Source organism: Echinops telfairi, unplaced genomic scaffold (assembly GCF_000313985.2).
Source record: "Echinops telfairi isolate 266 unplaced genomic scaffold, ASM31398v2 ScPeMD7_7469;HRSCAF=8507_0, whole genome shotgun sequence".
Classification (NCBI taxonomy): domain Eukaryota; kingdom Metazoa; phylum Chordata; class Mammalia; order Afrosoricida; family Tenrecidae; genus Echinops; species Echinops telfairi.
In genome coordinates, this window is record NW_022111372.1 from 77,482,979 (window position 1) to 77,503,632 (window position 20,654).

The 20,654-nt window shown below is 46.1% G+C and overlaps 1 protein-coding gene across 4 annotated transcripts in view; it reads right to left on the bottom strand.

The window, feature by feature from the left end:
* Nucleotides 1-20,654, bottom strand: part of LARP1 (La ribonucleoprotein 1, translational regulator) — a 64,997-nt gene that overhangs the window by 5,638 nt on the left and 38,705 nt on the right. For 2 of the 4 annotated variants that reach the window (XM_030888644.2, XM_045284645.1), the window contains 13 exons: nt 18,471-18,645; nt 17,518-17,646; nt 17,233-17,439; nt 16,969-17,131; nt 15,741-15,885; nt 13,412-13,586; nt 13,123-13,292; nt 9,856-10,248; nt 8,927-9,050; nt 8,631-8,836; nt 8,051-8,157; nt 6,712-6,863; nt 3,939-4,083 (listed from right to left, as the gene is read on the bottom strand). In XM_030888644.2, the coding sequence (XP_030744504.1) occupies nt 3,939-4,083; nt 6,712-6,863; nt 8,051-8,157; nt 8,631-8,836; nt 8,927-9,050; nt 9,856-10,248; nt 13,123-13,292; nt 13,412-13,586; nt 15,741-15,885; nt 16,969-17,131; nt 17,233-17,439; nt 17,518-17,646; nt 18,471-18,594 (2,240 nt within the window). In that variant the 5' untranslated portion in view covers nt 18,595-18,645. The remainder of the gene's footprint in view (nt 1-3,938; nt 4,084-6,711; nt 6,864-8,050; nt 8,158-8,630; nt 8,837-8,926; nt 9,051-9,855; nt 10,249-13,122; nt 13,293-13,411; nt 13,587-15,740; nt 15,886-16,968; nt 17,132-17,232; nt 17,440-17,517; nt 17,647-18,470; nt 18,646-20,654) is intronic. The other 2 variants (XM_045284643.1, XM_045284646.1) reach the window with 2 other exon arrangements.

Genomic DNA, 20,654 nt, shown 5'->3' on the forward strand with positions numbered 1-20,654 from the left:
CGTATCATTGTGAATGAGGGGGAGTTTGGAGTGGAGATCCAAAGCCCATCTGTAGACAATTGGGACATCCCCTCATAGAGGGGTCACAGGGAAGAGATGAGCCAGCAGGGTGCAGTATAGCACCAATGAAACACAACTTTCCTCTAGTTCTTTGGTGCTTTCTTCACCGCACTATCATGACCTCAATTCTATCTTACAAATTGGATTAGACCAGAACATGCACACTGCTACAGATAAGAGCCTGCAATACATGGAATCCAGGATAGATCAACACCCCAGGGCCAACAATGAGAGTAGAGATACCAGTAGGATTAGGGGAAGTTGGGGGGAGAAAAGGGGAATGGACCACAAGGATCAATCTAGAATCTCTTCCCAGGAGAACGAATAATGGAAAAGTGGGTGAGGGGCGATGGAGGATGATGTACGATATGTTAATAATAATCTATAACTCATCAAGGGTTCGTGAGGGAGGGTGTGTGGAGGAGGGGGAAAGAACTGGGGAGTTGATATCAGGGGCTCAAGTGGGAAGAAGATCCTTTGAAAATGATGATGGTGGCATATGTGCCAATGTGCTTGACACACTGGATGAATGTATGGATTGTGATCAGAGATGTAAGAGCCTACCAATAAAGTATTTAAAAACAAAACCAAACTCAGCTTATATAGGAGTATATATGGTACTTTCCCATCATCAGATATATTTACATATCTGTATTTAGACCTCTATAAATGCCCTCTGCCTCCTAGTTCTTTCCTCTTATTTATTTCCTTATTTCCTTTCACTTTCCTCTTGTCCTACTATCATGTTCAGCCTTCGTTTGGGTTTCAGTAATTCCTCTTGGTTACATTGCCCTTGATCAAGCCCTTCCAAGGCCTCCTACACCCTCCTCGCCATGGATTTTAGATCACTGGTTCCCCTGTCCCTGGGTTTGTTAACACCCACTTCCTTTTTACCCTGCCGCGCCCCCTCTCCTATGTCCCTCTGGCGTTGTTTTCTCTTCCAGATTGTTTATCCTGCCTATCTTATCTAGATAGACATGCCGAAATAATAACATGCACAAAAGCAAGAAAGAGAAGCACAGGGAATCCAGGACAGATAAACCCCTAAGGACCTATATTGAGAGTAACCGTTAGAGGAAGGGGAAAGTGGAGGTGGGCGGAGAGCGGGAGAACCGATCACAAAGATCTACCTATGACACCCTCCTCCCAGGGGGATGGACAACAGAAAAGTGGGTGAAGGGAAACATTGGTCAGTGTAAGGCATGAAAAAACAGTAATTTATAAATTATCAAGGGTTCATGAGGAAGGGAGAGTGGGGGAAGCAGGGGGGGAAAATGAGGAGCTGATACCAAGGGCTCAAGCAGGAAGAAAATGTTTTGGGAACAATGATGGCAACAAATGTACGAATGTGAATGTGCTTGACACAATGGAAGTATGTATGGATTGTGATAGGTAAGAGCTGTACGAGCTCCCACTAAAATGATTTAAAAACAGAAAATGATGGTAAGTCAACAATGGAATAATTGACAAAGACAAAAGAAAATATAAAACAAAACAAAAAATCCACTGCCATCTATCGATTCCAACCCAGAGCAACCCACAACACAAAGTAGAGCTTCCCCAGTGGGTTTCCACAACCATAACGCTTTACAAAGACAGAAAGCTTCAGTTTTCTTCCACAGAGCAGCTGGTGGTTTTGAACTGCTGACCCTGAGGTTAGCAGACCAATGAAATGGGTATCCTACTATGCCATGAGGGCTTAGCAATGACAAATTTAAATATTTACTGAATATTAAAAGATGCTTATTTAAGCATGCAAAGAATGTACCAACATATAGCACTATATGTAGAGTGACCCCATTTTGAAAAACCCAAACCAAACCCACTGCCAACTCTGAGTAAACCTGTCAGCTTGAATACAGCTTGGGACTGGAGACGGTACGCTTTATAGACGTAGGCTGTCCCAGCTTTCTCCTGTGGACTGCCTGGTCAGCATGAACTGCCAGTCTTTTGGTTAGCAGACCAGATCTTAAGCAATGCTCCACTAGGGCTCCTTACTTGTTGAGATTACGTGTGGAAATTCTACCTCTATACATGTATACAGTCCGGAAGGAGGCAGACTTAAATATATATTAACACTGTATTTGTCTCTAAGGTGAATTTTTAAAAAAATCATTTCATTGGGGCCTCTTACAGCTCTTATAACATTCCATACATCAATTGTATCAAACATATTTGGCATGTTGCCATCATTTCCAAAACATTTTCTTTCTTCTGAGATGAATTTTAAGGCAGCTTTTCTTTCATCTGTGTTCTGCAAACTTTCTGGAAAAGGTATGCCATAAGAAGACCGACAGGCTGCTTATTATGGAATACTAACAAGGGCAATTTCTATACTAACAGCTACTTCAGCCAAGTTTATTTGTCAATAAAACTGTTTAGAAATGTTTCTGAACTTCTCAAATAACTTACTTTGAAAATCTGGGAAGAAAAGTAATAGAAGTCTTAAAGTTTTTCAAGAGCAACATATTGGAACCAATTTTAATTAGGTTGATTAATTAATAATCAATATAAGTTAATTAATCAATAATCAATAGATTAGTTAAGTAAATTATCCACATAGTGCAACATCATGCAGAGTATAAAAAAGAACAAGGGCCAAACAACCCAATTAAAAACTGAGCCAAAGATTTCAATAGGTATTTCTTCAAAGCAACAAGGACACACAAAAAACACACACACAACAAAATTAGTCATTAAAGGAAATAAAGGTCAAGACCACTATGCGATATTACTCCACATCTATTAGGATGGCCAGTAACATAAAAGCGGAGGGGCGACATGTGGGCAAAGATGCGGAGAACCTGGAACACAGGAGGAATGCAGCACAGTACAATAGCTGTGAGAACGAGACGTGCAGTACGTCAAGAATGGTAGTTACTTTGTGACCCAGCAAATTCTACACCTGGGTACATTTCCAAAAGGCCTGAAAGCAGGAACGAGGGCATGTGTACACCAATATTCACAACAACCCAAAGGTAGAAATAACCCAAATGTCCGTGGATGAGCTGATCAATACAAGGTGGTATATACATTGCAGCTTACATACCAAACTCACTTCCATCAAGTTGATGCTGACCCTACTGACCCTCCAGACAGGGCAGAACTGCCCGAGTTTCCCAGACCGCAGCTCTTTAAGGCAGTATGAAGCCCGTCCCTCTCCCAAGGAGCGGCGGAAGGTTTTAAACGCAGGCCTTGTGGTTAGCAGCCCAACTAGTAAGCACTATGCTACCAAAGCTCCTTAGTTTACGTACCATTCAGCTGGAAAACCGAATGAGGTTTGTTAAAGGCTGTAACAGGGAAAAACCTTGACGACAACATGCTGATTGAAGTAACCCAGGCACAGAAGGACAAGTACTGCGGTGGTGATGATCTTAGAACACAGGGGCTCATTCAGAGGGGGTGGAGAGCAAAGGAGAGGTTACCAGGGACAGCGTAAGAGGAGTTACTGACAAACAGTACAGTCTCTGCCCGTGATGCAAAACTAAATCTGGACTAAGTACTTCACGCCACTGAACTGTATACTCAAAAATGGTTACAGTGATAAATGTTACCACAAACAACAGCAGCAGCTAAAGAAGGAAATTCCTCATGTACTCCAAGATACAGCTTCAGCAAAAAGTAAGAGCCATGTGCAAAGAGTATGCACTACAGGCTACCTCTTGAAACCAGCAGGAGGGTGTGAGAGACTGCAGGTATGTATTTGCTAATAAAAGGCACACCGTGTTTTTAGAAAAGGACCTGTAGGGTGGTAACAATACTGTGGCCTGTGGGAAAAGGAGACCTTTCATCATAGAACCTTTTGAACTCTCAATTTTGAGCCACGTGATTATATAACTCATTTTAAAAAACATCTCCCACCCCCAGTGCCTGCTCACCTGTAGCCTTCTCTGGCATCCTCCAGAGCCAGTTGCTTGAACTCCTCATACATCTTCTTGTTGAAGTGATCGCGGAGGAAGAAGGACCAGAAGCGGAAGAGAGTGTTCATCTCCTGAGATTGGCCAATGCCCAAACGTTTCCGCTCTGATAGGGGAGAAAAGAATAAAAACATCCTATGTCTCAGAGCCAAGCTGCTTGTGCTTCGAGGACGAAGAATCTGGCGACCTAAAATCCTGTTTCCTTTCTCACATACAAGGTGGTTTATACATTGCAGCTTACATACCAAACTCACTTCCATCAGGCTGATGCTGACCCTACTGATCCTATAGACAGGGCAGAACTGCCTGAGTTGGCTCATCACCTGCGCCGCCTTCAGGTATTTAGCTGGTATTTACTGAGGAGCTTTCCTCTGTGTCAGGAGACCCTGAGTAACGTGAACAGTTAACACTTGACTAGTAGCTGAGCGGCTGGCAGTTCAAACCCACCCCGAGGTACCTCAGCAGATAGGTCTGGCAATCTGCTTCTGAAAGGGCACAAACCTGGAAACCCTGTGGAGCAATTTAAGTCTGCTTTCCAGGCAACTAGCAAGAACTACCTTTGGGCAGGCCTTATTGCTGGCACAGGGCCCGGGCCTTGCCATGACCAGGTAGCAAGAGTTGCTGAAATGGGTCGTCCTGGTCTAGTCCTTTACGTCAATCAGCACCACGCTCACACACAGCTACAATATGGCAGAATGCAAACAATCTGTGCATCCTAGCCAAGTACATTCATCAATAACTATTCCAGTAGCCTGAAAATATTAACAAATATAAAACACACAACAGGAAAAGCACAAAATACATCTTCAGTCATGTGTAGCTTAATGTCTTAAGTTCTGTGAAAGAGGCTGTTATGTGATTTGGACACTGGCCATAACACTAGATTATATATAAGCAGCCCCTAATTATGAATAAGTCCTGTTCCTAAATAAGCCTTTCAGCTGAATTGGTATCTAAATACAGAAAGATCATTTAGATACAATTCAAATTTGACACCAATTGTTTGTCTTGGTATATCTCTTAATACATAAAAAACATTAAGTAAACACATCCAGAAACACTAACACACCTTTAAACAATACACACGAGCGCTGTTATGATGCGCATTACAAAGTAGTACCTCCATCATGAGGTACACATTTATTGCATGTACCTCACATTTTCATACACTAGGCTTCACCAGGGTTGGGGCAATGGACCTTACATGCAGTTCAAGTTGGACATTACACAAATGAACGTTCTGAAAGTGAATGACAGCATTGGGTAGCATCAAAATCGCAAGCCTATGTACTTCACAGGACCCCATCCAGAATGTGGGAGGGCAGCACTTTCAAATCACACATCTGATCAAAGACTTGTACCTAGAATACAGAGCCCACTTAACCCAACAGTAAAAAAAAGACAAAAACCTAGTTTAAAAATGGGCAAAGGATCTGAATAAGTAGTTCTCTAATGACGGTAACACAATGCACAAGCACACAGAACCACAAACAGACCCACTTTATATTCGCTGGAAGAGCCAAAACAGAAAAGACAGTAACCAGTACTGGCAAGACAGGCAAAGCTGGACCTCTGAGATACACTGAGGATGGGAAGGTAACAGTGCAGCCACTTTGGAAATCAGTGTGGCAATTCCTCAAAGGCTTAAGCATACAATTAACCTTTGAGCCAGAAATTCTACTCCTAGACATCCTTCTAAGAAAAAAAAAAAAGAAAACTTTTACATCTTCATTGCAACATTATTGAGAATAGCCAAAAGAAAACATATTACCTTTTAAAATATATATATTGAGGGGAAAAAAAAAAAAGAGAATAGCCAAAATTTAGGGAGGGGGAATCAGTGTCTAAAAACTGATGAATGGATAAATAAAATGGCAAATATCTACATAAAAGACTAACACATATTAACAACACAGATGAACCTTGAAAATTGATACTAACTGAGAAAAGAGAAAAAAAGCTGGTCAAGGGGGAGGAAGGGGAAAAATGAGGAGCTGATACCAAGGGCACAAGTAGAAAGCAAATGTTCTGAAAATGATGATGGCAACAAATGTACAAATGTGCTTGACACAATGGATGTATGGATGCACTGTGATGAGTTGTACGAGCCCATTAAAATGATTGAAGAAAGAAGAAAAAAAAAGCCGGCCAAGGCAGTACGTATCTGATTCAAGTTCTATGTATGAAAAATTCATCCACAGAAGGTGGCTTAGGGTACAGGGCTTCTTTTGGGAACAATAAAGTGAGACTTGAGTTTGGCAAAGAGTTAGTTACAAAGCTTTGTGAATTAGATACTTTTGATTGAAAGAACAAGCAAGAGCGTCTGGAGAGGCGCTTTCCCCACAGGATCTTTCAGATGGGGAGCAGCAAACAGCAGACTTAATTCAGTACCATCAGCTCTCTGAGCTGCACACGACCTCCGTTACAAAGACGCACTCAGGTAACACAGCTCTTAACATCTAATCTAAAATCTGTTCTTAACTCCAAGGTCATATAAAACTGGGATGCTTGCTGGGTTCGACCCAAAGGCGAATTTGCTGACACCTGTTCTAGAGACCATTTACTGACATCAGACAACAGGAGCTGGCAGTTCTCTCCGCTTACAAACACACATGGCTTCATAGACAACAAATAAGAACAAACTGTTGGGCCTGGGTCTAACTTTCATCACACACTGTTAATGCTGTCACCCATCCTTTGCTCGGACCCCCCCCCACCCCATTGTATTTCTTACCATTAAGGCAGCGCCTACGATACTTATGGTAGACGTGTTGTGTGAAGCCGTTTTCCTTGAGCAGTTCATGGGAAGGATGCTGGAACTTGGGCAGTGACTGGGGGGTACAGCCATAGCTGCCAACTGCAGGTGTCCCTTCTGAGGGGCTGGAGCTGCAAAGGCCATGAGAAAGAGTGTCATCAGGTCCCCCTCAGGCTGGCCCAAAGTTTAGGAAGGTTCCTCCTCTAGACTGCCATCAGCCAAAATGCAGCCTTGCAAAGAGTGTCAAACCAGGAGACCCAGGGACTCTGTTTGGCCCTTAACTTCAATTCACAGATCTGCTTTACTCTTTGTTTCAACTCCACAAGGACTTACAAAAGAGGTCATTAAGTCTTACAGAGATGGGGAGACATGGCCAGGGTGGTCATGTCATGGAGCTATTTAATGCAGAGATCTGTCCAATGTAAAAAACTGAGCTTTAAAAACCATGTATTTCTCCCTAGGCAGCAGTTAGGAACCATGGTGGCATAGTAGTTCCATTTGTAATGCGATCTACAAGGTTGGCAGTTCTAAACCACTCGCTGCTCCTTGACTTTCAACTGCCATAAACAGTTACAGTGTCAGAAACCCACAGGGCAGTTCTACCCTGTCCTAATGGTCTCTATGAGTTGTTACCGACTCGATGGCAATGAGTTGTTGAGGCAGCATTTAAGGAGCCCTGGTGACTCAATGGTTAAGCAAATGAGGGCCAGAGGAAAAACTGGACCAACAGCCTAGACAACCCTATGTGGACTTCTGCTCTGTCCTTTAGGCTTGCTATGAGTCCTACATGATTCCGCAGCACCCAGCAAAGCAACATTTACCTGTCCTTCAGGAAACATTCCCAGCAGGTCACTGTCTACACTGTTTTCTGAAAACCATGTCTCCTTTTTGTTTCTATCACCCACTGCAAGGAAGTACCTAGGCCAAGGGCTCCCAACCTCGATTCAAGAGTCAACATTGAGGCCATTATTTGGACAGCAGAAAGAAATCTGGGTCTTGCCCTCAAAGATTGAGGAGTGAAATCTGAAATAGGCTCTAGAAGACTTTTTTTTGGTTGTTCAACTTCCACGCTCTCCTGAAGCAGGCAGCAGAAAACCCGTGTCTAGGGGTGGTGGTGGTGGTGGTGGTGAATTCACAGATATGCTCCCTGTGAGTGAGTTAAATCAGGTCCCACCAGCACCACTGCTTTAGACAGAAGCCTTCTTCTTAGGCCCTGATTAAATTCCCCGTGCTACTCGCACGTTCTGGATCTTGTTCCCTAATTTAGAGCAGAGGCACGCACCTTCTCCGTGGCTCGCCCACCCCCCACCTATGGTACCTGATGGAGGCAGTTCTTGGCCTGTGCTCCCGAGAATCCATCACCCAGCCCACATGACTCTCCAAGGGAGGGTTCGAGCTGTGTCTTGTCTTCCTTTTCCGAGGCATCTGCAAAGGTCAGTCCAGGACAGGATTTGTCATTCATGGTATCTCCTACCAAGGCGGAGCAATAAGGACTTCGAGAATGTAGGATTTTCTCCTCATTGTGTATACGGCACCAAGAGTTGACAAAATACTTTCCCGTCTTTTCTCTCAAGGAAATGCTATGGCTGTGAGGTAGAATGGATCTGACTCATTTACAGATGAGGAGAGACGAGGCAGGGGATGTGGGTGGTGTTTGCAAGTGTTTTTGCCCAAGATTTCACACCTAGTCAGTCCTCCTCTGATCGAACCATGGTTACATGGGGGCCCCCATGGCCACACACCGTCTGCTTTACAAAGGTGCTCACTCAATTTCACGTGAGGTCACGAGACCATGAACACAGAGCAGACAGGTCTTACGCTGCTTTCTCAGACAAGGCAGCGGCAGGACGTGGGGACATGGGCCCCCGATGCTTAGCAGCCCAGCAGGAGTTCCTCACCTTGGCATCTATTGTCCGTCCTTCCTTTACCACGGGATAAAACCGCGATGTCTGGCTGGAGTCTTTGAGCTGTGGTGTGCGGGGAGTCCGGGGAGTCCTGGCGTTTCGGTAGTTTGGCGACTCTGGGACAGTGGTTGGTAGAGAGCGGGCGATGGAGGAGGGCTCGGGAGCACCAAACAACTTGTTGGCCAGGGCATCAGTGGGAACTACAAAGGCAGAGAGGGGGGAGGGCCATGCCTGTGAGCATCCATCCCCACAAGCCCCAGCTGGAGGGCCCCCAAACACTTGCCACTGACCTTGCTGAAACCGGGGTGGCCCAGGGGGAACCTCCTGATTGGGATCCACAGGGGGCTCAGGAGTCAGAGTGTCAAACTGCTCCCGGCTGATCATGTTGACTTTCTTGAAGTTCTCGACTTCTTGCTGCAGAGGGCGGGAGAAGGGTGGTAGTACAGGTGTCAGTACGAAGACTGCCCCAACCGGCTCTGGAATCAGGCCCTGCAGGACGCTGGGCCGGAAGAGCTCCCTCCCACAGCCACATTCAGGGAATTCTGGTCCTCGGGCTCTCGGCTGCCATTTCTCACCCTCAGCAACCTTGTTACAAGCCACCCTGAGGCAGAGGAGGTCAGCGCCGGCCCTGCCTTCTCTGCAGTGAAGACGGACATCAGGTGACACTGGCTCCCCGGGAACTCACTGCACTCTCTCCTCAAGGAGCCTCTTCTGCCACTGTCTTCTGATACAGTGGCTGTGTCCCTCCTCTCCTCAGTGCCCGACACTCTGCAGCTTATCACACAGGCCTATATGTGACGCATCCAACCCCCCATTCCCCAGCACATCCACTTGGTAGAAACCAACAACAGAGATGACTCCTGGCAGCAGCAGTTTCTTCTAAAGAGTCTCTCCTTTATTATCCACATCAAAGCAAGCCCCTTAAAGACTTTTAAACTTGATATATGCCTATATATTTAAGACTAAAATGGCAATCTAATCTCATATTGTATTCTCCGCAGAAGCACCAGCAGTTGTTAGGACTGCAGTGAGACCCTCACACCATACCCCTCACAGAGGCAGGAGGGGACTCCCTGTAGTTTACAGAGTGGGCCCCAGCAAGGTGTCAATCATCGCCCCCGGCAGGACACGTAGCCTCATATCACACAACCGAAGGTGGTACAGCCAATCAGACTTCTTCTCCCTCAGGCCCCAGGCTCTTGATGATGCCCAGCCTTACCTTGATCTGGGAATACTCAGGTTCAAACTTCTCGGTCCACAGGTCCTGCTCATAGTAGAAGAGCCCATCATTAATGACCTTGGCCAGCTCAGCGCTCATCTTGGCACGTGAGGTGTGGTTGCCTGTACGGTCCCCTCCTGGGTGCCGGCGCATGTAAGGCGGAGTCTGGGTGACAATGAGGATCTTGTTGACATCCCGGTCATCAATCTCATAGTCTGAGTCCTCGTCAGACCAGGCAGTGAATGTGTTCTTCCGCCCATCCATCTGTTCCATCTCCTCATCAAACAGGAAATCCAGTTCCTCTTGTTCATCCTGATCCTTGGGCATCAGCTGCTGAGAGGGCAGCTGGGGGGGCAGAGAGGTCTGGTGGAGAAACCTGGGCTCTTCTGGCTTCTAAACAGGAACAAACAAGGGAGCAGTCACTAGAGGGGCTGTAGGTCAGGCTCTCTTTAACTGCCACACAAGAGCCTTTCAGGACTGCCACCCTGGTCCAACAAGTCACAGGTGTCCTCCTTGGAGTCAGCCTCAAGGGGAAGAGGATGTTCTACGCAGGTAAGCTTCCTCCATTACCAACAATTAGAGATCAAGTTCCTCACGAGGAGGGGCTGTACCCTATTTACCTATCCAGCCTACATAGATTGGAACTGGGCTCAGAGAAGTTCAGTAAATCGACTCCGCCTTTCAAACACCTCCTCATTATCTCTCAAACTGGACACAACTGCCTTGCTCTCTACCACATCCCAGACTAGAATCACACATATTTAGCAATTCGATTAACAACGAATATGTCACCAGTATGATTAAGCAGATAAGGCCTCTATCCTTAGGAACTCAGAGCTTAGTTGGAGGAAGAAATCAACAGCCAAGTACGAAGCAGTACAGTGGTAAAGAACAAAATTGTTACTTGGAGCCATAGAGGCTGGATGAATTTGCAGGGAACCATAACCCTTAAAACTTAGCTCCCCCACCCCTTTCTGTTAAAAATTCAACAAATAATTTAGCCTAACTAATAAAGAGTAACTGCCTTCAGCCTTATGCTCCTTTTAAGACCTGTGGGAAGATTTGATCGGAACCTTAGAGGAAGTGAGTTTATGTTAACAGGGGAAGGCGGTTACATAACTCCAAAAACATACTCACTGTCACAGGAATGGATCTGTCTATGCAGTGTAGATTCTCAACAAAACAAGGAACTTCTAAGTAAGCGTGCGTGTGGGAGAAGATAGGGAGGGGAGGGCAGTGGGGGAGTCGTGATATGGAAGGCTTCCTGGAAGAGGTAACTACTAAAGTTGCAATCTAAATAACAGGCACAAATAGGTCCGGTGTAGAACATGTCAGAAAGGAAAAACATGTACAAAATCCCAAAGGCGGAGAGCTGATTTTATTGGGATTATGGAGAAGCAGTTTTATTTACCTTAACAGAATACCCATAGGTTTATTCCATACAAAGCCTGTTTAGACCTATCTCTATGATTCATGGACAGCTTCAGACAAGTTCTCTTAGTTATGTGAGTGCATTCGCCTTGTTACGGTGCCTTGGGGTGGGGGGGAGGTACAATCACAACAGTGGCTTGCCTGGGAATCTGCTGAGCTGGTTATGTTCAAGGCAGGGAGGTCAGCTCGGAAGGTTATGGCAACCATTTCCTGGGATGGAGGGGGTCCGTGCTGGTGTGTTTTGACATTCTGTGTGTGTGTGTGTGTTGACTTTCTTCAAGGATGATCATAGGGCCTTATTATGAAGACATTTTGAGGGGGAAAAAACCCACCACCAAAAAAACGCTGTTGGGGAGAAAAAGAGCAGGAAATGCACCAAGGACTTTCCCAACACGCCAGAACACCTTCAGTCCTGGAGGGTAGCAAGGACCCCTCTCCACCTGTGCTCCACGCTGATCTTGGTCCTCCCCTCAGGCTGCTTTTTGTTTCAAGAGTGCAGAATACTTCAGGGAAGGATCAGAGAGAAGGAAACATCACCTTCAGTAGTCCTAAAAGGGCATCCCCTGTGGTACCAAGAATTTTTCTATACAAACATTAAACTCTTCTTTAAAGTTCCAAAGGTGCCAGGCGGAGTGGTCACACTACCTTTTGTGACCTGGGGACGATCTCATACACTTTTTGTAAGGTTGCACTCAAAGCAGGTGAGAAATTCTGGGTGTGAACAGGGGGAAAGAAGAAGAGGTGGCTAAGAACTGTACAGACCTGAAGCTTAAGGACATGTGTGAAGCCTCGAGGCCCCAACCAAAAAGCCTTCCAAAGCTCCTTAAGAGGATGGGGAGGGACACCCCTGTGCTTGCCAAGGGCGCCGTGATTTTAGTTGAGATCGCAACAATTCACTAACATCGGACTCAATGTGTACTATATAAATTGTCTTATTGTTTTTATAGCAATATAAGTTCTCTGACCCATAATTTTAAGATAGGGAAGCAGAGGCCCTGAACCATCAGACACGCTTTTCTAAGTCATCCATCTGGCCAGGGACTCATCTCAGCAGGAAGGAGAAAGAGGCCAGGCCCAGCAGAGTATGAGCCCGTTCAAGTCCCTGTATGAGGTGGAGGCAGAGGCCATGCGACACCGACACCAGCAGAGGAGCAACACCAAGGGTGAGACCATACGGCAGAGGAGCAGGCAGCCTTTCTCCGAGGCCCACGGAGGCCAAGGGACTGTATGGCTGAGTACTGGCGAGAAACTTGGCTGCTGACTGAGAAGAGGTGCTGCTGTGCCCCAATGACTACGTATATCTTACTGTTTCCAGGTCCTGACTTCTCCCACCCTACTAGCTTCCCCAATACACTCCCTTAATTAAGGGGTGGGAGGGGTCAATGGCAGAAGATCATTGTTTCCATTGAGGTTCTAATTCTGCCTTGTCTTTTTCCCTCCCCACTTCAGAGGATCCAAGGGGCTTACACAGGGGACAGAGGACAAACTCAAAGGGAGTCGCTTAAGTGCAGTGACCAAAGGACAAGCATAAATGAGCCAGGTAAAAAGCATGTTAGAAAGAAAAGAGTATGTGCCAAGATTTAGGTGAAACTAAAAGTCCCAAAGATGCACGAGATCTTCTTGTGAAAAATGCCATGAGAACTCACTTGGCCAGGGCACTCTAGAGGAGGTCCCTACCAATTTACAAGCAGTCCCTGGAAACCTCAACTCACATTTTGACACAAGGTCGTCTGCCTTATCTGCTATCCCCTCTGAGCCTAGAACTGTGCGGTGTATAATCTCCTCCAATGCCCAGGGTTCTGCTACATCACAGGGCACCAGGCAGACTGTACCCACCTTGGGTCGTGCAGGGGAGGGACGAGGTCTCTTCTTCACTTCGATCCAGTTCTCAGAATCCAGGTCAGGAAGACTGGCAGACAGACCCTTGGGCAGTGTCTTTAGGTTGCTGACCTCTTCCGTTTTGATTGGCACTGGGGTGACTGCCCGGGGAGAACCAGGGGCTGACTCTAAAGGCAGAAAGATGAAATCCTCAGTCCTCCAGTTCTCCTCTGTCACTAGCTCTGAGCAGAATGGCTGGCAAGAAGCAGGGCACAAGAAAGCATCCACACAGCAGCCCAGAACCCACCTGTCTCCTTCTGGTAGTGCTGGCGAGGCACAAACTCGGGACAGTTGAGGAGCTGAGAGAAATCCGTCTGGGAATAGTCCACTATTGGGGGACCAGGGAGAGGCCATTTCTCAGGCTCCTCCCTTCTTCGAACCTTCTCATCCACTATCTCCACCACCTTGCTGTCCTTGAGGGCCTGCAGCAAGGAGAAAGTGGGGAAGAGGATAAAGAGGAAGGGCTCAGGCAAGCACTGACCTTGGAGGCTGGTGACAGGGTGTGTATGAAAACTGGCACCTGGTCCATCCAGGCTCGGGGGCCATATGAGATGTTGAAACAAAGACACAGCTACCCTCTGACCCTAGCACTTAATTTCCATCAATCTGCTCTACAGAATAACTTGCACAAACAGGTAGCAATGTGTCTAATAAAATTTAGAAAAAAGGCAATGACAAATGTCTGCAATTGGGGGGGGGGGCACCAAGCATGCACACAAAATACAATTTGAATGAACAATGCCACAATGATTGGGGCACTCAGTCATTAAAATATCAGCTCTCCAAGTGCCGAGGTGGGAGATCCACAAAATACAGAAAGGCTTCAAAATATTCATGGGAAAACTGAATTCAGATAATGGGATACCCCCACCAACTTTTAGAAGTATCTCATATATAGAAATCTGTAAGATAACATTTCCTTTAAATTCACAGGTAAACTGCTATTGGTATTTACCTCTGGGGGAAAAAAATGAATCATTTCTAGAAACCTTTACCAAAGATATACTGGCAAAATATGAAAAGAGATGTAAATATACAAGGTTATCATTACAGCATGAACACAGTTCAAAAATTAATAAAAGAGCAAGAACACAAATTACCCACCCACCAGAGGCTACAGTGTAAGAGACTATGGAGCATGAGCAGAGTGGTATACACTGTGCAAATATAAATAGGAATAAAGAATATCTTTTTGTGTGCCACTATGCAGTGGTCTCAGATATTTAAAAAAAAAAATTAAGGAAATGCATGTGTTTTACACTATCATTTACCTAAGAAAGGCAAGTGCATTTCGACACACAATAGAATACAACAGAAGTACCCTATGGGTTTCCCAGGCTGTAAATCTTCCCAAGAGCAGTGTCGCCTTTCTCCTGGCAGAGACTGTGGGTTCAAACTGCTGGCACTTGCAGTTAAGCACCTTAACTTGTAACCCACTGCCCCACAGGAGCAACATCCACATACACTAACCAAGGAGCAGCAAGTATCCCAATTCAGACCACAGCCATGTAAACACCCTAAGAGGAAGAGAGCTGGAGCTGGAAATGTACAAGATGAACCAGGGTATTGGGGTTCCACTACCTAAGATATCAACTACAAAGAATTGAATACATAAGACACGTTTGAATCCCTACACTTATGATACCAAAACCCCTCAGTGACAGCCGCCCTCCCCATCCCCCAACCCGGGCCTTAAAAAATTACCAGGGAGTCTACTCATAATTCTGAAAACTGGCTCAAAAGTAGGAAAATCAAGCATTTCTCTTGCTCGTCCTGTGTAAACTATACTTCCTGATAACTGGCTGGAGAATAAATAAAAGTCCCCCTTTAAAGAGGTAGTACAGCTAAGAACACTGAGAGAGTATCACTATTTTGCAACTCCCCAAGCAAGAGGCCATGATCATTACTGGAAGCACATCACAAGAAAGCTGATCAAGCACCACAAACTACTGTGAAGGGCACTATCACCTGAATGGCATCCTTGATTTGGGTGGGGTGGGGGTGCGGGAGAGAGAGAAGATACCAGACAGACACCAGAATTTGATCAAGCCTCTACATCTACAATAAAGTTTTAAATATTAAAAAAATAAAGTCACGAGAGAAAACATTATTGTATTCGTGAACAGTTCTACAGGACAAAATACCCAGTTTATTCAAATAAGTTGTTTTCAAACAAGGATTCATCTTTTTGAAGAGCCCTGGTGGTTATGCATTGAACTGGTACCTACAAGGTCAGCAGTTCAAAACCAGCGGCTGCATAGACGTGCCAGACCATTTGTGGATGAAATGCTGGGTTATCTGGGATTTTCCTCAAAGTAAGATGTGGGTATAGATGAAGCGTGATCTGACCATGAGCTGATTATTAATGAGGCTGGGTGACAGGTTCATTATGACTACTGGTTTGTCCATTTTTTATACATGCCAGAAACTTCCAACATGTGGGGGGTGGGGAGTAGAGGATGGCCAGACTTTGGGATTTTATTAGAAGTAATCAGAAGAAAGCTGCTGCAGGGTGGGTTTTCTTCCGGCCTTTCACCAAACGCCCCTTCTCCCCAGCACTGGAGAAGCAGACATACCGCAAAGATGAGTGAAATGTCAGTGGTGAGGGCCTGCACTCGGTGGAAGGAGGCAATAAGGGTGATGGGAAGGAAACCGCTGGCATCCATTTTTCGTCGCAGGAAGAAGTCTCGCTCTAAATTGTCCACGCTGAAGTAGTATTCACTAAGGGGAAGGGAGAAGAGGTGTCACTGGGGGATTCCTGCACTGTTGAGACAGGCTGTCCCCCTCCTGCTATGCAACTGTGACCGTATATACGGCCACTGACCTACTTCCCCACTGTCCAAGTAGTTTCATGGCTGAAGAGAAATTATGTTATCCTTTCAATGATTAGCAAACTCGTCCTCCTTGTTTCAACCCCAATTTAAAAGTCAGTGTCTTTCTCCTCTGCTCTGAAAACAATCTCACACTCTACTGCAACGGATGTGCTTATAAAACTCTCCACTTGACTAGGGACAGTTTTGTCTCAGTAGTTAAGAGCAGAGGCTTTAAAATGAAAATGACATGATCCCCAAATCTGAGACACTCTGGGCAAAGTACTGGCACTGCTTACGTGTCTATAAAACATGGGGGGAGGGGGGAACACGGCGGGAAGTCCTTCTCATAGGAATTCAGTAGCTAAAACTATGTGGCATTCAATAAGATACTGCATGTAAAGCACACAGCCCGCCCGCAGCCTGGCCAAGAAGAACTCAGCAGGTGTTTGTGGGTGGTTTGACAACAGGGCCATTAAAACTGGAAGGAAGGAAGCAGGAAAACAATTACCATTACCACTACTACCACAAAGAACTATGTGTTAGCTTATTCCATTTTTATGGCAAAAAAAAAAAAAAAATGAGGGTGAGGTGGGCAACAATGTAATTCTTTTTTCATTAAACATTCTTATTGACTTATCTTACTCATTCCAATATATGCCTTCCCTTCCCATTCAGCTCAGTTGTTCAACCCCATCAGGTGGGGCTATACAATCATCAATGCCATCAACCACCGCCCCAACCCCAACTGGGTGATGATGGGTTCTAAGCAATTCTCTCCTTTTTGTCAGGAAAATTTCTTATGGTGTTGCTCTGCAATAAAATCCTAACTTTATATGGAAACTTAAGATGAGAAAGGTGATTTTCCCTGGCTCCAGCCAGAGGTGGTCATGTTGCTAGCACCTGGAGAGCCTGCTCAGCCTGGCTGACACCTTCTGGCAGTCCCCAGTGCCCACCCACTGTCTCTGCAGGAAGCAGCCTCTGGCCCACTCACATCTGGCGCTTGATATAGTCTTTGAGCAGCTCCTGGTCCACGCTGTAAAGTTCGGTACTGCTGACATTGTCAAAGTAGTAGGTGATGTTGTTCATGTACTTGGGAGTGCGAGGCCCCTCTGTAGAGTCAAACTTGCGGTAGCCGAACTGGTAGTCGAAGTGAGCTACGAGGGAAATGAGCGCCATGAGGGAAAGGAGATCCCTGCCTGCCACTCCCGCCGCACCCCCTCGGACATCCCAGGGCCCAAAGAGGCCTCACACGTACTTCGAGTGCCACCCCGGCCGCGTCCCCGGCCGCGACCACGCCCCCGTCCACGGCCACGGAAGGAAGCCCGCGCCCCACCAGCCCCATCACTCTTCACACTCGATGTCTCATCCTGGTCGTGCCAGGCAGGCTCCGGTTTGGTCTCTGGTTGCCAGGCTGGGGTGGGGGGGGCCACAGGCACGGGCACGAAGGTGGCAGGCTCAGACCCTATGAGGAGAGGGGGCACTGGGTCAGGCCTGAGGGTGACTCTCATGCCCAGGCCCTCCATAATGGGTTGGAGCATACCTTTGAGCTCCCCACGGCTGGCAGGTGTGTGTCGAGGCTCTGGTGGGCGAGAGGGACGTGAGGCCAGTTTCTCCCTGGGCACTTCAGGCTTCATGTCTATTTGCAATGGAACCCATTTGTGTTTGTTCCCTGGGAGACAGCAGGGAACTGTGAGAAAAGACTGAAGGGAGAGACTCTACCTGACCTTCTTCCTTTGCCTTGAGCTTTGGGTGAATGACAATCGGGTCACCTGTCGGGGAGCACCTGGCCCACACGGGACCTCTTTTGCACTGAGGCCAGGGGCCTTCGGAGTAATTCCCAGTATCACGCATGGTAAGAGAAGCCCCACTTCCCAGTCTCCCTGAGGCCCCATGTCAAAGTCCTGCCGAGGAGAGCTTGCTGAAAGCAGGCAGTCCCAAGTAGTGTCCCTTAAAGGAAAGGAGTTGCATGTCCCTTTTCCCCTGCCTAATGGCTGGGATGAGAAGGCAACAGCAAGCCATCTTAGATATTAAGAATCCAAGGGCCAACAAGAGAGAAGGAATTAAAGAGATGCTACACTAGGCCTGGCTTACTTACACTCAACAGCTAAGAGAGAGAAGTAACCTCCTCTCTCGTTTAAACTGTTGTTACTTTGGATCTGTTCGGGCAGCTGAACCCATTTCCTAATCATTTCAGCGGGTCTTGAAACACTCTTCTTTGAACAAAACCTTCACGGGGAAACCAATATAATGAGACACCACAAAGAGTACTCTGAAGCACAGGCCTACTGCTGAGAACAGGGTCAGTCAAGTGCCTACTGAATAGAGAAATGTGTGGATTCATGCCTGAAATGACCACATTGCTGGCCCAGTGGTCGATACCCATCAGCCTCCCACTGGAATCTTGGGGGTGCTCCTGAACCCACCAGTCCCCAGAGTCCTGACATTCCTGTCAGCCTTGACATCTGCTCCGAAGTCTTGTTCAAAGTGACTTACCTTTCTTCTTCTGCCCTCCTCGCTGGCAGTCCTCATCTCCATTCTTTTCCTCCCCCGATTCGTCTGACTTGGTTTTGGGGCTGTCCTTACTGTCGCTCCCTTCTCCTTTCTCCTGTTCCTTCATGTCCTTCTTGGGCGGTGGCTTACGGGCAGGCTGAGACTTGTGGGATTGTGGCTGCAGCAATAAGTAGCAGGGAGATAGCACTTGGGTGAAAGCTTCTTGGGATGGGAGCTCCCTTCATTAGGGCAGGGTGGAAGAAGTGGCACCATGAGACTCGGGCAAGACTTAAGATACATTCTAAGGTCCTGTTTTCATGCCAGAGATACTTTTATGAAGAAGCCTGATCAAACTGGCTAGGAATGAATGTCATAAAGAGGTCATCTCAGTTAGTTCTGGTAACATGGCCCTGCTTGATACTAGCCTGCATGAAATGATCGCTGAAGACAAGGGAGCTACAGCAAAGTGTGAAGAAAGCAGATGGTGCCCGGCTTTCAACTGGAATAATGTCTGGGGTCTTAAAGGTTTATATTCAAACAAGCAGCCATCTAAGCAAGGAGTCAACTAAGCCCACATGGAAGAAACTCACCAGCTTGTGTTATCCAAAGATGACAATAATAAAATCCAAATATGACCAAAGGTAAAGCATCAGAGCTACAATTATGAACACCCAATTTGTGGAAGGCAGCGGGAGCCCAAACCCAACTGCTGAGTATCCAGTCAGACTAAGCCTCGGGCAGATCCCTCTAGCCACAGGCGAAAGGTCTGGAACAGTCTTATTATCAAACATAGACCATTGCAACCCTGATTATGCTGGATCAAGCTCGATATTTGTTCAGTTAACTTCCCTCTAGACCCAACCTACACTTGTTCTAGGTACAAGAATCTCTTGCTTGTTCCATGACAAAAACGTCAATATTTTAAAATCTTGATGGGGGTCTCTTTTTCTTACTCATTCATTTTTATCTTTATATTACTATTGTTTTACCCTTACCACTTCATTTCATTTTTGTTCTTTATCGTTTCTGTTGGGTTTATCAGTTTGTGAAGCATAGGAGGAATGGATGCATAGAAATAATAATAACTGATGCAATGATTTTTAGGGGATGTAGGGTGTGTGGGTGGGTTGGTTAGGAGTAAACAATAAAGGTGGGAGGGGGAGTGAGCACTAGAACTGAAGGTGACTACACAACTCATTTCTTTTATTTGAGTGGAAAGAAATTAGTTAATAATTTACAATCTAGGGGAAAGGGCAGTTATATTCTTCATTCTATTTTAATTAATTTTTTTAGGTGTTAAGTCGTTTTTTGTTTGTTTTTTTTAATCATTAGGGGATCATAAAACTCATCACAATCCGTACATTCATCAATTACACAACTCATTTTAAAGGTGATTTAATCATGGAGGCGGGGAGGGGAAATGTTCTGAAATTGACTGTGGTAATAATGATTGCACAAGTCTTGATATGACTGAACTATTGAATTGTGTGATATATGGATTAAGTGCCAATAAAAATGTTGGAAAAACAAAAGAAAGAAGTCATCCTTCCAAGACAAAGGGCCTGAGACCTAGAGGGGCCAAATCTTCCTTTCCGCAACAAGACACTGCAGGATGGAAGAGATGCTGGCCCCTGGCCTCTGAACTGAAAGTGGCAGCAGCATGTTAGGGCTCTAAGGCCACCTGCCCCAAGCAAATGTGCTAGGAGGGAGAGGCCTGACCAGGAGTCCCTCCTCTGCTGGGGCCTGGGAGAGCTGTCCGGTTCATCCTAGCTAAGGAAGGAGAAGGTGGGTCTGGTGGGAGATGAGGTGGGTTCCTTGCCTAGCACCTTCTCTCCTGTTTCATACATAGACAATGCAAATGCAGTGATGGTAAATACAGACTTTGTAGTAATAAACCCTTCTGACTTCCAATCCCCGTTTGGTAATCTACTCTCTCTACAATAATAAAAAGGCTGCTTATTAATCTCTCTGGGGCGTCCTGGTGGCATAGTGGTTACATGTTGGGCTGCTATTTGCAAGGCCAGTTCAAAATTACCAGCTGCTCTGAGGGAGAGAGACAGGGTTTTCTACTTCAGTAAAGAGTTAGTCTCCACTGGTACAGATAGGAACTGAAAATACAGGGAATCCAGGACGGATGAGCCCTATAGGACCAGTGGTGTGAGTGGCAAAACAGGGAGGGTAAAGGGA